The sequence below is a fragment of the Osmia lignaria genome, chromosome 10, assembly GCF_051020975.1.
Source record: "Osmia lignaria lignaria isolate PbOS001 chromosome 10, iyOsmLign1, whole genome shotgun sequence".
NCBI classification, from domain to species: Eukaryota; Metazoa; Arthropoda; class Insecta; order Hymenoptera; family Megachilidae; genus Osmia; species Osmia lignaria.
In genome coordinates this window covers 7,938,285-7,955,106 of record NC_135041.1, presented here as the reverse complement: position 1 = coordinate 7,955,106, position 16,822 = coordinate 7,938,285, and the positions used below count along the sequence as shown (strand labels likewise).

General features: G+C 34.7%; 1 protein-coding gene across 15 annotated transcripts in view; it reads left to right on the top strand.

The window, feature by feature from the left end:
• Positions 1-16,822, top strand: part of LOC117611917 (nucleolysin TIAR) — a 355,924-nt gene extending 339,102 nt beyond the window's left edge. For 13 of the 15 annotated variants that reach the window (XM_034340389.2, XM_034340408.2, XM_034340407.2 and 10 more), the window contains 3 exons: positions 891-1,132; positions 3,721-3,901; positions 6,677-16,822. In XM_034340389.2, the coding sequence (XP_034196280.1) occupies positions 891-1,132; positions 3,721-3,901; positions 6,677-6,718 (465 nt within the window). In that variant the 3' untranslated portion in view covers positions 6,719-16,822. Of the gene's footprint in view, positions 1-890; positions 1,133-3,720; positions 3,902-5,599 lie in introns of all 15 variants that reach the window. The other 2 variants (XM_034340391.2, XM_034340392.2) reach the window with 2 other exon arrangements.

The window sequence follows — 16,822 nt, the reverse complement described above, 5'->3', positions numbered from 1 at the left end:
GGTATCTAGGTACCTTAGGTCGTTATCAGAAATAAATCAGGAAAAATGAAAAAGAAAACAGGTTACACGGCTCAAGTTTCGGGTGTAAGAATAAAAACGGAAGGATGAAGGGAAGACAGGGAATCGCGCAAGATTCCGGTCTATTCACGATGCCTGTTCTCTAAAGTGTGTCTGTCGGGGTCTCTTAGCAATTAGCGCCGGTAGGACGAGTAAGTACGTCCGATCTGGGAATGGTAGCCGAAGTACAACCTCTCCTCGTCCCTTGCACTCACCCATCCATCCATCTATCCATCCATCCATCCACTGTTACTCGGCCCGTGACATCGCTCTAATTGATCCCTATTCCCATAACTCGGTTCTCCCACAGGGAGAACCAGCTACTGGGATATCGCATTACTACGCATCTCATCGTGACTTAGTCTGCTGCTCGATGCAGTTGGACCGAAAAATTCTATAAAAATATCTGTGCATAGACGAAGCTTGAATTTCCATAAGACTTCGTTAATAGCCATCTTATAAAAGATTTCGATTTAATATCATTGGAACGTCGTGTTATAGCGTTCTCTTTTCGCTTCTTTCCTTATCATCGGCTATCTCAATATTTCATCCACCGTGGCAATAAGCGGTACCATGAACACAGCAATTGCACTTGCAATGATCTAAAGAAATTTCACGCTAATTCGAAAAGCGAACAGGCGAGACGGTCCTGCGACATGTTGAAGTAATCGCCGGTTCGTCGGTGGGCTGACAATTTAACGGCACATGTGAGGCATTACGAGAATCCTTAGCCGAGCAATATTACCATTCTTAACCCTATTGACATCGTTAAGCATAAAATCGAGGCAATGTTCTTATTCTTTTCTATTTCATTGATCCCCGTGCTCTTCCAGGCGTTATCGTCGGCGACGTACCCATACTACGCGGCGGCAGCAGCTGCCGCCGCGGCGGCGGCGGGTGTCGCGGGCGTCGGAGGCGTCGGTGGCGTCGGCGGTGCTGGACAGCTCGGATACTGGTATCCGCCCCAATCTTATCCAACGACAGCGACGCAGATGCAGGCCGGTGGTTTTCTTCAAGGAATGCAAGGATACACTTACGGACAATTCGCTGGGTATCAACAGGCGCAATATATGGGGTGAGTTCCTAACCACTTCTTGTAATCTAGGTATGTCATTCTTTGCTACCTACGGCTTCTGTTAGTAAAGGGCAAGTATAAGGACAAAAATATCAGACCGTGTGTCCTATTCGTCTATAATGTTAGGAGGTTCTAGGTTAGACCCTCCCTAGGTCAGACAGGGTCCGGCAAGTAGTAATGTCTGCGCTTGGTCAGACGGCGCGGCAGTAAACTCAAAGGCGATTGTAGATATCTAGTTATCGAGTGTAGTTTCCATCCTTTGATACCTTATAAGATAGGAATACATAGGTCAATTTTTATATTCCTTAAAAGGCCTCCAAATTATCAGTATTAATTGACAAATTATATTAATTTCGAGTTATCATTTAACGATATCTAATTAAGTGAAACATTTTGGTTTTCGTCAAACCACCTTCTCGATATTTTAAATGATCATCTATCTTATCTTTTTCTATTATATTTATGTAATATTATGTAAAAGTGGTAAATTTATTTTAATACTTATTAAATTTATTCGCGAGCAAATTAATTTTAGTAGTAGGCACTGTAGGTACTTAATTTTCCACCAGAATTGCAACCGCTGTTCTATACATTCGCTTTTAACGATTCTTTTAATTTGTCAGAAATATTTCTTTGTTCGTTTAATTTGACCATTCCAGATATCCCGGTTAAAAGATATCGGGCATTGCAAAGATTCCTTCAAAACGAACACTTTTCATTTCCGGAGACCAAAGATAAAAGAAACAAATGAAAAGCTTGAGGAAAGGATGAAAACAAACTGAAACTTCGTTATACAAGATGTACATATTAATAATATTTCATTTTTACTCGTTCAATAGGAAGAGTAATGTTTCCATCTTCGTTGTGTTTCAAAAGAATTGAGTTCTTCTTCGTAAATTTGCAATTATCAAGATTTAAACAATGCGTATTTTGCAAGAATTCGTTCACGATAAACCAGTGAATAAATTTAATTGAAAATTTGACGATGTCATAAAATGTCTATACGCCCTGTCGCAAATGGCCACGGTACAAAAGGGGCACAACTTTTAAGGATCACATGGTATAAAGCTTAAAGTAATTTCTCGAATAGAATATCTTTCGACGCTTTTACGATCTATGAAACGACGCCCTTAAAGTGGGTATCCGAATGCTGTTGGAGTATTCTCGGGACTGTAAAGTAGAAACGGTACACGGTGGAAATAAGCTAAAGCCCTCAATTGTGTGTGCGTCGTGCAACGCAGGGCTGAAACTGTCATTTTACGCTCCCTTTGAGATTTGAATGGCAGAAAAGCTGGGGAAATGCTAGGCATGCGTTGCTTTCGAATTCTTTTTCGACGTTTACCCTTAATAAATCAGTCGCGAAGCTATACTGAAATACGAAAAATGATTCTTAAAGTGAGAAATGTTATTTTTAACTGTTTAATAATGACCTGAGAGTACAATTATTTGAATATCTTTTACAATTTATTAAATTAAATGGTTTCTTCGACAAAATAGAGAAACTTTTTATTCTAATATTAACTTTCATGTTGTTCTTAGAAAAGTTTAGTACAAATGGTTATGATACAAAAGTAACGAATTTATAGTTATGACTATAGTATTCTTTTTCATCTTTAAAGTAAGTTAAATGTAAGTTAAAAAGACTTGGAATTACGATTTCTGAAAATTGGAACTTCAGTTTACAAATATTGAAAACCATTGAAATATTTTAATTTCATATTACATCAATTTGTAATATCTGTCCTTACCATTTGTGAACCATTTTCTCTTTTAACTCTTATTTATATCAATTTGAATGGCTTAAAAACAGCAAGTAACAAAAGTAACAATAGTGTACAGAAAATTTCTTGGTAAATTTAAGAAATTTTTTTCGTCGTCGATCGGTATGAAAACGCATTAAATGTTACGATAATGGTGGAATTTTATTTCCCAAGATTTTTATAGAATGCCTAACCGTTCAGATCGTTGAGGAAAATGGTAAAAACGGTACGCGATGCACCCTCAACACAGACATCAAATCGAATTTGTGCATTTGCCGATCGCGCAATTTTTAGAGGTTACACGGCACGAACGAACCGGAGGTGCTTTCTGGCAAGCAAAATATCTTTCAGGGTTTTTACGATCCGTGAAACGGTGCCCTTAAACATCGTACCCGAATGCTTTTCAAGTATTACCACGATTGTAAACCTGTACTGTAACACATCCTAGATAACCTGAACTTTTCAGTCTACTGTGTCGTTGATAGACCTTTGGAACCTTCTTTCATTTTTATAGAACGACATATTTATTCATGGGTCTAAAACGTGTGACTTTATGTCTGATATTATTAAAAAAAATATTTGATTTCCTAAACAGTTTAAATAGGAATATATAGAGTTTGATAGGTTTTATTACTATTTTCTATATATAAAATTTATTATTTGCGCTCTCAGACTCAATTATTATGCTAGTCTATGTATACTACAAATTCGTTTTGCAATAAAAATAAGAACACTCTCCAAAAGTACATAATGTAATAGTGTAATGTCATTTCTATTTTTTTCTAACATGGTTTAATCATATGTATGTGGAATGTGTTATAAATACAGAATGGGAATGGGCGTTCATGCCGCTGGCACGGCAGCAGGTTGGGGCCAGGGATTACCGGGGGGACCACAGTTACCGCCACACCATGCCACGACGGTCACGGCACCCCCAGGGGTGCAAGCCGCACCCCCACCACCGCCACCTCCAGCGCAAATGATGGCTTACCCGATGCAACAGTTCCAGGTAACCATTACTTTTCCCTATCTTTTATTTATATATATGCACATTTGGTTATATGTATGGAAACTTTTACTCTTGGTACATGTTATGTACCTTGCCTTACGTGTTTCTTGCATCAAATATTATATTTTTGATTCATTCATTGGGAAATTGTAAATAAGTAACTATCAACATATTTTCTATTTTGTGTTTTATGGAGAAAAGGATATTACAAAAAATATGTTAATTTACATCTTACCTGCATTTTGATTATGTATAGATTTTTATATAGATTTATTTTATATTAAATATAATGCCCAATCAAATAAAATGAAATTCATGAAAAATCACTATCCAATGAATGAATCAAATTGTGTGAAATAGTTTTATAAATTCATATACAGTCTTGGCTTCTGTATACAGTAAAAAGATCTACTGAATGATTGAATGATGTTTAACATGGAAACTTGTGTTACGAGTGGCTTTTTAATAGGAATGTTGGTTTCACTGTCTCGGTGAATATCCCATTTTGCATAATAAATACCACGCCCTTCGACTGTCACACGTTGCACGATGAATTTTAGTTGCATTTTATTAATTAATTAATTATTCTATGGTGCACGCAATTCCACAACTTACACCTAATTATCTTTTTGTTTTTAAACGAATGCTTTAATTAATGTTCATTCGTGTATTTTTCATAACAATTTATTTATGAATGCAGCTGTAACATTGTCCAGTACATTTTTTCTTTAAGAATACTAGATAATTAATATAAAATTTAATTGTAAAAATTACTGTTAAAATTAAAAATGTTAAAATTTATTGGACAATGAAATTATTACTATATACTTTGCAGAATACTAACAATTTTATGTTATTAGATTCTATATTGATTATTGCAGCACAGTGCTAACAAAATATTATTAACTAATAAGAACTGAATTGGTGCGATAAAAAAATAGCTTTTTGTTAGTATAAATTCCTATTATCCAAATGCTGCGATTGGTTCAAGAATTAACGTTTTATCCTCAATATCTATAAAAACAGGGGATTAAATAAAACTTATTGATTTCTTCGGAGTTCAATATAAATATATAATTGAATTAAACCTTCATACTTGATACCTCTTTTCGTTCAATCGAACTGATTTCTTTTTTTAAATGCACATGATTTAATTTATAAGGGGAACAAATTTTCATACTGACTTGTAATTAAATTATTAACAATCTGACAGTTTCATCATTTTATATTTATTTATTTCTTTTAAAACCCATACAAAATTTTTTAATATGATAGTTATACAAATATTATAGTCGCTTTTATTTAGTTTCGCACGATGCACGAATGTTTATTGTAATATTCAAAGGCTAAAATACACGCTTATTCAATTTCATTTGTTTAAAATCAAGTATCTCCCTCACAAAACGTGTTTTCAAAATATATCGCTAATCTAATTAACTCTTATGTAGGCAGCAAAACACTTGATTATCCATTGAAACTTCAATATTTAAAATTCTTTGTATCACACTAGAATTAATAAGAAATAATTCAATTTTATATAAAAAATAATACCTATTATATGAGTTTACGGATAATTAAGGTTCTTCTATTAAAAAAAGAGAAGATGACTCTGTTACTTGAAATAATTTTTGTGGGCCAAGGGAGATGCTTGAAATCATTCAAAAAGAATCATTTTTATTTACAAATTTCGATTCGCAGGCACAGTGATCGCTACCACTATCATCGCACGGCCTGGCTTATCCTTACTTTCAAATATCACTTTGCATCAAGAATACTGCATCTACGACCGGGCTCAACCTCGAAATCGACCCGAAAAATGTCGCCGGAGAACGCATTTATAGAATGGTTGTCGTCGTTGAGCATAAAATGCCAATTAAATGGGACAGACTCAAGAAACAAAAGCGAAAAATACCCAACGAGAAACTTTCATTGAGCCGATAACCGTTAATCCATCAAAAGAAACGAAACAAAATATTCGAACACAATGATTCAAATAATTACAAGACGTGTTACACCTCACTGATACAATTCCTCCCCGTTATGCAACACAATTCCTAGGGCAAGTATCTCTTTGATTGCTTTTAAATTGTTAAAAGCAATTGAGGTTGAGTCACGGTAAAGGTAGATTCAGATCGAATCAGTGTGTGTATCTGTGTATGTTTGTGAAGTGTGAAATGAAAGGGGTTGTATGAAAGAAGGAACAAAAGAAAAATCAAAATTGGTGCAAAACTAATTGCGGTTGTTGTTATTTTAATCCTTGAATGGCAGACTAAGTCCTAAAATTAATTATAAATCTCTTTTTCTTTTCTAAGTGTTTCGTGGATCTGGATCATAATTGACCTTGATATTGCTGTGCAAGGGTTAAATTTTGATATTTACTTAAAATATTCTGAGTGATAGGAAAATAAATGTTTTGAAAATGATTATAGTTGCCAAGTGCAATCAATGCACAAAAATGCATAAATCTAACTCAGCAATCAATATTTAATTTTTTCCTCTGCCATATTAAACGTATAGCACAAATATTTAAAATACTACCACAATAATATACAAAAGATGGCAATTTTCAAAAATATTAATTACAAACCTCAATTAGTTTTGTATTAACATAATAATTATTCAAAGAATTCGAGGCAATTGCGTGTCAGAGAACGAGTGAAAGGATTGAAACTAGTTGTCGAGAAATATTTCTATTACTTTCTTGAAATTCGGACCAAGACTTTAACCAGCATTTGTGTGTTCAAATGGTAAAGTGTGTTCTTGGTTGCGGTCCAGCTAGCGGATGAGGACTGGCTGACGCCTAGCCTTCTAGTGTGATGGTAAGCAAGTACACCCAACCAACAGGAACAACAACAGCAACAACAGTTACCACCACCATTATCACAACAACCACAACAACCACCAACAACCACAACAACAACAACAAAATTTCCGTCACCATCGACGCCACCGCGACTGCAAAAGCGACAAAGATCATGCCGCTTCCGGCTTGATAGAAAACTAGAAGGGCAATAATCGCCTAGGAAAAGTATTTTCAAAAAAATTAAAATTAAAATCACATACATATATCTTGATGAACAATAGACAAAAAGGAGAATGAATATGTTGTCTCTAAAAAAAAAAAAAAAAAAAAATGGGGGAAAGAAAGAAAGAAACGAATAGAAATCTCTCACGTCCAAATTCAACAGAGAAAATAAAGAAACTAAAAAGAGGAACGCCAGGTGTAACCGTGAAACGAAAATCAAGAGGTATCCTCTCGTCCAGTCTAGTAAGGATAATGTAACCGTTTCTCTCGGCTTGAATTTAATAGATAGCGTTGCCGTCACGGTAGTGTCAAAGCTTCGGTAATGAAACACGAATTCCGGGATACGCGGACCACCCAATGTGATCATCAAAGACCTGTTTGTAACGTAAACAGCCAATATTTTCTCTCTCTCTCTGTGTGTGTGTATGTGTGTGTTTCTGTGTGTGTCGCATCGTCCGCAAAAGGATCGGTTAACAAGAAGAGAAACGAGCAGCTCGAAAAGAATGGTAGAAAAGAAAGAAAGGGGAAGAAAAAAAAAAAGAAATACCGTGTGATCCGACACCGAGAAAGACAGAAAGAAAAACCAATCGACGGGATCGCAGCCAATTACAACGTGACCCGTATAACCCGGATTCATTATTTTTGTAGTTTTCGGCTTAACAGTGAGAAGATACATTTTATTGAGTCGATGACGTGAACGGAAGCGCGATACGACGGCCGACAAAATGAAACTATTTAATCAATGATGTATAAATGACGAATTAAAAGGAGAGATCAACGGAACACGTGCACACTTCGTGAAGAATATATATATACATAAATTAAATTTAAAAGAAACACAAAAAAAAAAAATGACGAAGAAGAAGAAGAAGAAGGGGTTATTATAAACGAAAATCCAACCGTAGTTAGATAGTTAGGTAGGTACGTTATAATGAAACCGTTGCTCGAGGGCTATTCGAAATTCGGCGGGAACAGACCTCCAAGCGAAATAAAATTAAAAAGAATAGTAAAACTCGACGATTCCGCGCTCCATGAGAAACTGTTTCATCTTCTCGCGAACCACGGAACTGATAGATCCACGCGTATTCAAAGAGATTCCTCTTCGTCGTTGTTAGAGGAACCTCCCTCTTCGGTTGTTCCGTTTCTTTGTACATCAGACTCATGTTCGCCAGACAAAAAGAAAAGAAAAAAGAACAAAAAAATGAATACAAGAATAACAGTCGAGAAGTCGTTTTTATTGTTCGATTTGATCCTTCTGATCGCGACACTTAGACAGTTGGATATTTTTATAAAAGATGATCAGTCGTATGCGCCGAGACGTGTCTTTTGCTGAACAGATGTAGCGTCCGGTGATTCGGTCGGCTCTCAATCAATCGTGTTTTCGGGTCTACCGTGGTTTTTAACTTAATACCTTAGATTTTTATATAATACCATAGAACCAAAAGAAGAAACGGGAATAAAGGTCTGCACTTAAAGACGCTTAAGCAATAAATCGTTAAGCTTAGGGAAGAGAACGATACCTTGCGTCTCTCTGCTGTAAACTCGCTCTTCGAGCTGTCCAGCTTTGTGAAACTACGAATTCGCGACAACGAAAGGGTGTATAGATCATTTTTTTGGGGGGAGGGTGAATTTTAAAGAGGATGAAAAAATATAGGGATGAAAATAAGGATCTCGAGCCATGGTCTGTCTTACGTCCCGAATTTCGACTTTGCCGATTTAATGAAAACGATGAAAATGGTAAAATGAGATTGAAAGCATGCATGAAGGGAACGAGCACGCTAACAGTATAAGATAAAAAAAAAGGGGGGGGGGGTGAGAATGAGTGAGAGTGAAACAACAATGAAAATTACAGCACAAGAGAGACGAGAAAGAAATTAAACAATTCGTAGGTAGACACATTGCACAAACAGCACGAAAGTTAGATTAGATGAGTCGAATTCATTCCTCGCGAATGTGTATCTTGTCCTTTGACTCGATCACTCAATGGTTGCCTCTATTTCATTCCGTCGTATCGAGAAATCAAATTGTTCAAAACTATTGCCAGTTGCTAACAAAAGGAATGATTAACAATGAGGTGGTACTATCTTTGGAACACTGATTTTGGTCCAAACTTTGCAGATTTATAGGAAGTTCAATATATAGCCACCATCTAGTGGATCGATTTTGATATTTCTATCAATTATAGATTTAAACATTCACAGAATATCAAAATGAAACCATGTAATGGTGGCTTAAAATGGCATATTGCGCCCCAAATTGGTTTATTTAAATTATAACACATATTGCATTAGATATTCAGTCGCAGATATATTAAGATCAACATGTGTGGGAACGGCTTAAGGCGACATATCACTTTTAAATTGATTTATTTTGATTATAGCATATCATTTTATTGTCCCTGTGCCCATTGTTGCATTAAATGCACAGTCCACTATAGTCTTGAACAGCGATAGGCATTGGAACAATAATAGAATATATTATAATCTAAATAAAACAATTTGAGACGTGACATGTCGTCTTAAACCGCTGCCACATGTGGCATTCTTGATACCTCTAGAAATGATCTTGTTTGTTTATAATAAATAGATGAATATTGCATGTGTCCGAATATACTGTAGGTGTTTATGCAAATGCATATTTTTATAGGAAATGGGTAAAAATGAGTCCTAAATGGTCCTGAATATATATTTTTTATTTTGCATAATTGCAAAGAATGAAATTTCATCTCTCTTTTTAATTTTAGAACCTTTTATGTCCCCTATAATTCTGCAAAATTGATGTTTCGAAGGTCGCACATTCTCTTTTTAAGAAAACGACGAATTCCAGCCGGTATTTTGTCAAATAATGGCTTCAGCTTTAGACTATTCTTACCCCATGTTTTATCCCTTTCGATTTTAAGCACGATCCAAAGCTATTCTCCTTCCGTTCCAACCCCTTCGAGTCATCCATCGACAGTCTCGTTGCGTATCGATAATGAAACTGTCTCGTCATAAAATCCAGCAGTTTCACTGTGATACGGTGAAACCTTCGGGATTTAGACGAGTAAAAAGAAAATGGGGGGTAGAAGAAACGATATACGGTGACTGTTGTTAATTGAAAATATAGACGGATCGTGCTTTAAACGAATCAAACGAACGTTCAACGTTCACGAATCAAAACTTCGATGATCAAAGAACGATATAAAAAAGTTGATATTGAATGGCGATCAAACATGAAAGAATGATTATAAAAGTAGAGGTAGAACTGCCATTTCAGTCCAAAGAAATATTTAAAAAAAATAATAAATGGGTTATTAATTTGCCTTATTTTCACTTTTAATATTTTTAATTTGGATTGAAGCCCTTATCAAAGTCAATTTTTATTGTCTATGTATTTTAATAAAATCAATGAAAATGTATAATATATGAACAATAAAGGTTTGTTTAATAAGGGCTTCAATCCAGAGCCAAAATTTTAAAAGTAAAAGTGTAGTGAAATTAATAACTCACTTCTTCTTTTTTTCCTGAAGCAACTGCTTTATCTCTACTTTTATATAATTACTTGAAGTTAAGAATTTGCAATTGACGAGAGAATGATGATGAAATCAAACATTAGGGTTTAGAAATTAATCATTAAAATTAATGAATTTTCCGAGTGATTCCATAGGTAGCACATGGTTATGGATTATAAAAGGTGTGCCTTCAGTCCATCTCGCGGACCACAAATATTTCGTGCCATTAATTCCTTCGTAAACATAATATCGTTCTATATTTCGGTGGGCGAACACGAGCAAACGTTTACACGCTTGAAACATATAAAACGTAAGTTTATGTAAATCTCCAGACTATGCGTGATCCGAAAATCTCTTAGTGTCTTCCCAGTATGAAGAATCATCAAAAAATTGAAATTCAAACGTAGTGAAATATTTATTGAAATTTATTACGGATCATTAATTTAATAAAAAAAAATTTTGAAAAGCCTAATTACTAGAATGAACCCTTAATGCTTGCAAATAGAAACTTTCGTTTGGTAAAGTTCGTTTTCGCCTGTTAAAGAAACCTGTAAACGAATCAAAAACTTGTAGGTACAATGAACAAAGTTCTATCGTGTATGTACCTTAAAAACATAAGAATTGTGGCCCAAGGTACGAAACAACACCAAATATATTTCACCGTATGTCCGTCAGTTGTTTTTTATATAAAAAAAAAATTGATCAACACGCGAGATATTAATAAAAAATCGTACGAAAATACAACGAAATAACTGAAAATTCAATACTGTATGTCACTCGGAATAGTGAATGTAAAATGATTGGCAATTTTTTTGAGGAAAAAAACAAGAAAATACTTTCCATTTCTCGACCCGTAATAATTCGCAGCCCGAAAAGGACACGATACCGATCGCGAGGAAAGAAACGAAAGAATTATAAATAAATATATACATACATATAAATACAAAAAATATATATATATAAACTATCGTGCAGCGGCGACGAGAGCTGTTATTTTGAATCGTCGTTAAGTGAAAGAAGGAGAAGAAAAAAAGAAAGAAAAAAGAAACCAGAAAGCGCTGTGCGTGAGATAAAATAGCTTTTAAGTGGCGACTCGAAGTACATTGTAAGTGAAACAAAATATCGTGTACATTATTAGCTAGGCGAACGATTAAAAAAGAAAAATGAGAAAAAAGTAAAAATATAGGTTATTTTTTGAGAAGTGGAACGAGCGAGAGAAGAGGATAGGTAAGGGTCAAAGTGTACGAGGACAAAATCCTAAGGTTGGATTTTTAATGAAAAAAGAAAAAAAATTGATTAAAGAAAGGAGCAAGAAAATCAAATCACAAGTCTTGGTACACTTTCTACCCTTAAATACTTCCTTCGCCCGTATAATCACCCCTTCTCGACTCGATTCCACTTTTAGCGGAAAAAAAAAATGAGAAAGTGAGCGATCCCCCCACTCTTTTAAAGAATCAGCCGGGGATCCTCGTCCTGTAAAAAAAAATATTTGGAAAATTATCGCCTTGAGCGTTGAGGCGATAGTATCGAATATATTGTCTAGGTAATAAATCAAGAAAAAAAAAAAAATGGAAACGATGCTGGCCAAGTGAAAGTGGCGCAAAGAGGAAACCAAAATGTAGCATAAAGTGATAAGTAGATAATTAATGTATATCTAATTTAGTAGGAGTTTCGGAAAGTAAACGAACACGAAGCGAGAATAGAAAATCAAGGAAAATTATAACGTGTAAAAAGTTTAGGTAAAAGAGTGTGTGATGCTTCGAGCAAGAACAAGAAATAAGAATGAAAGGGAGTGAGAGCACGCAAGAGTGATACATTTAATACAAACAAACCAAACAAAAAATGATAAAACGCATATATGGTACCTAAGTCATGTGTATAATCGCGCCCAGAATGAAATACATAACAAATGGACAGTTGTTACACTTACGCACGCACAAGAAAAAGATGATACACGTACACGAAACTCTTACAGAAAAAAAAAAATACACAGCGTACATGTAAAACGTAGTGAGAAACTTAACAACAGCTCTAAACGTAGTTTAATCTAGTCTAGCTTCGCTAGGTTAACAAATAAGAAGAGAAAAAAAAATGTTCACGTAAAATGGAAAAAAAATAGCGCAATAACTATATCCGCAGATCACAATCAGCACCGTAACACAGCACAACACGAGTACACCGATACACATACGCAAACGTTCATACACTAAATTCAGGGATTTTAACCCCTAACCCGAGTAAGATTGGGTTCTTTAATGTAAAATCGGAACCTTCAAATCCAATCATAAAAAAAAATCATAAAAGAGAAAACGTGATGGGACAGGTGTTGGGCTAGGGTGTAAGGTAATTGAATTCCACGCAGTTTGACCAGGGTTCAAATCCCGGTTAGGAGGAATAATAATAACCCCTCCTAGTTTTTTCATAAATTCCTACCTAACAATATATCCTCTTATAAATAGCATTGTGAAAATTTAATATTTTCATTGTTATTGGCTGAGAAATAATTTAATTTAAAAAAGCAGCTTTTAAATAGTGTTGAAAATTCCAAGCTTAAATTTGAGTATTAAACTATGGCAGTTGTTATTTGCATAAAAATAATTGTAACCCTAAACTAGTCGTCAAAAGATTTATTAGCAAAGATAGTCAAGTATTATTAAAAGCAGAGTATAATACTGAAAATTCCTTATGCAATTACTACCCTTCCATGAAAAGAACATTTAATCAAGGATCCTTAGTTAAAAATGAAAATTGATTGTAATACTTTGTGAAACTTATCTGAAACTCTATCTCCGAAGGAAAGTTACCTTGTCCTCTTTGTAACCTATCAAGACTTACAACGGGTTAACCGGGTTTCGAAGCGGTTAAAATCCCTGCAACAAAAAGAAAAAAGACAACAGTTGTATAAGAAAAAACGAGCTGCGGCTGCTGCCTTCGTCCTTCGTCCATGCTCTCATGACACTGTAGGATCCTTAAATGTGTCCGATAGTGCAATTTTCATTTTTTTTTTCCCCGTCATGTCGTTTAAGCTTCAGCAAGCTGGCATACCAACCACCTAACCGTTATCGAATCACGGCATTCTCGCGTTACCACGACCAATTTCTCTCTTTTCTGTTCTTCTTTCACACTTACCGGCATCTTCTACTCCCTTTTCATTATTACGTATCATGGTTTGGCGACATTCTTCCGTCACAGCAGTCTTCGTCGCCTTTTCATTTTCTTTCGTCTTCTGGTTTCCTCGAATCCTTCGATGCTGAACGACCATACCTCTCCGCAGACGATTTTTAACAGAGAAAGATTCTTCTCGTGGAAATTTTACCGAATACGGTAGCCGACAATCATTGAAGAAACATACGTTTAGAGATTTTGTACGAGTTTCTTTTACCAAGGACTAAATGGAAATAATTATCGACGTTCCGGGGTGCTTTCACGAACGATGGATCGAGAGTTGTTCGGTATCGGCTTCGAAGGAAACGAGGAATTTTTCTTCTGATGTTACGTTTCTTTTATCGAGGATACAACGAAACGCTGTTTCAAACTCTTGCGTCGGTATTTAACCCTCGAATGGCCTGGGTTAGGCCATTTTGTTTCAAGGAAAAAGAATGAAAATCAATGGGTTAATTGTACTCGATGGTGCTTCGACGAGAATTAGGTAGTTAAATTTTTCAATTGACGATTTTCTTGTATTAGGAAAATAATATACTTTGACTAGACTGGAAACATAATAAAAAATGAAATTAATTTTTACCTAATTTTGCTACGTATGATAATATTATAATTGCGTAAAGCGCAACACTGAACACATAGAATTTCAACATTATATAAATAATATTCTTAAGTATTAAATTTATCATGTAAAATCAATTTTGCATCATAGATAATTGTAAACCATACTACTTATTTTCTTTCTTTACGTTCTGTACTGAAATGTTGAATGAAATATTATTTATGTTAAAATTCCATGTGTATGTTCAAGTTTGCTCTTTATTGTAGATTTCAAGATACCATAAGAATTATTTTAAAAAGCATGATCTTCAGAAAAATAGGTTTAAATGATTTTCTTCTTCCTCAAAAAAGTCCTACTTAGCTGACTTTTCTTCTGTACAAAAATTTCCAATGAATTTTAAGTAAAAATACTATCGAACCTTTAAAAGTTAGTTAATTTTATAAATTCGAAACCAAAAAATTCAAAAGAAGAAGTGGGTTTTGTCGTAGTGCTACACTAAAACACCCTCAAGATTCCCCAAGGTAAAAATATCAAATCATCTTTTTCTTATATTCAATGTATTTAAACTTTACCTTTAATTATTTAGTATTTCAAGTTTGTTAAGAATGAATTATTTCAGAATTTGTCATAAATATTTATGTAAGGCTCGTGTAATATATTTTGCCCTTGTCAGTTTTCAACTTTTCTTTATATTAATTTTTTGTATTGTATATATTAAATAACATTTTACTGTAATATAACAGTTTATACACTGTGCGGCAAAAGGTTTGTCAAATGCTTTGTAATGAAATATTTATCAACTTTCGCCGCACCCTGTGTTTCGATTTGCAATAATTTCGGCAACAAATCAAAAGAATATATAACCTTATAGAGGTTCGATTGTATGAAAGATCTATCACGAAGAAGAAAATCAGCAATGTTAGTTCTGAATCTTTTCAGGAGTCGTTCGCTTAAATTCAGCCCCGCCGTCCGGTGAATCGTGAACTAGCATAAGGGTAGGAAGGCAGCAGTCAGGCCATTTTTGGGGAATAACCGATGCGGAGCACCGTGAAAACAGTTTTTAACGCAAGAATGTAAAGAAAACGATGCACGCAGTAAAAGAAAAGTTAAAAAAAAAATAAATAAAAGGAAAAAATCGTAGGAGCCGTAAACGTAGTCACCGAGCATACCTTAAACTAACATATGTATATTATCATATAAATATATAAATATATATATTAAAGAAAAAGACTACAAAAAACCCAAACAAACCGCATCTATATGTGTATATATACACACACATACGTATAATATTACAAGGACATGTGTATTATATATACATAACAGATATAAATGTGTAAGATGATAACATTAGCCGACAACACTAGAGATTATATCGAAGTATAAAAGCTTAGAAAACCGAGAGATGGGAAGAGGAACGGGCGAAAGCGGAAACGCGACACCTGTTAAAAAGCGTACGCCGCGATGTACTGTGTTAAATACCTTTTAGCCGTAAGATAACTTGAAAACAAATTCAGACGATGTACGGGAAGGATGTTACGGCTAGCCTGACCGACCCCATCAGTCCTTTAAAACACCTATATTGAGTAGATCGAAAGGAAATTAGGAAAAAAAATGACACGGAAGGATAAAATGTAAGTATGCATCCGTATAAGAATGAATGAAATAAATGTGCGAAAGAAGAATTTAAAAAATGATTCGAGAAGAGAAACTCTCAGATACAGATCGATGCAGGGTCATTTTGACCCGTAATTATATTCAGATTTAAAGGCTGATTTGCGTAGAGAATTTGTATTATATTTATATTTAAAATTAACATTATATAAAAGGAGCAGGGTAGAATTTTTATTTATGTTAATTTTATGATTATTAATTTGTAAATCCTTTTATCTTATTGTTCAAATAAAATGGCAAATTTTAAATCAAAGTAGTAATAGTTAGTTAAATAAATCTTCTTTATTTATATAATTGGGTTTGAAATGACCCAGCATCAGTCGTGCGAGGATTACAATTACAGTAACGTGATCACGACGTTCCTTCGTTGTTTCGTAGTTTTCCTACGACCTGCGGGTCAAACAGACCCTCAATTATATCATGGGTCGACTTTCACCCCGATCTCTCGGCGCGGTACGCGGCATATCACTTACGACCGTACGCTAAGGAGTAAGGTGCCTTTTTTCACTTCATCGTGTGTATGTATTTTGAGGTCAAAAAACAAAAACAAAAAAAACAAAGAAACGAGAAAGAAAATGGAGAAAAATTATGTATCGCCGGAACTCGAGGGTAGGGGTGAGATCCTTTTCCGGTAACTTTCAGAAGAAATAATGATTTAAGACTATGGGGTCCCATGGCAGCCTCGTTGCATACAATTTAGCCACAGCTTCGAGATACAACGTCAGGGCAAAGAAAATCTTGTAATAATGTACATGTAATTTGTAACACAGACACACACTTACATACACCGGTACACAGAAATAAGAAAAGTAATAGACGTGACGGACAGACACTTTTACCAGATGAAATAAATGAACACGTGCACGTGGTTTAAGAAAAAAATAAAAAAAGATAAGGATAGATACCTCCAAAAGACAATTCTCAAAGGATGTTAAGAATGAAAAAACGCGAGACGCCCTGGGACGTGCGTGAAATTAAGAAAAAAAAAAAAGAAAACATGTATGATAT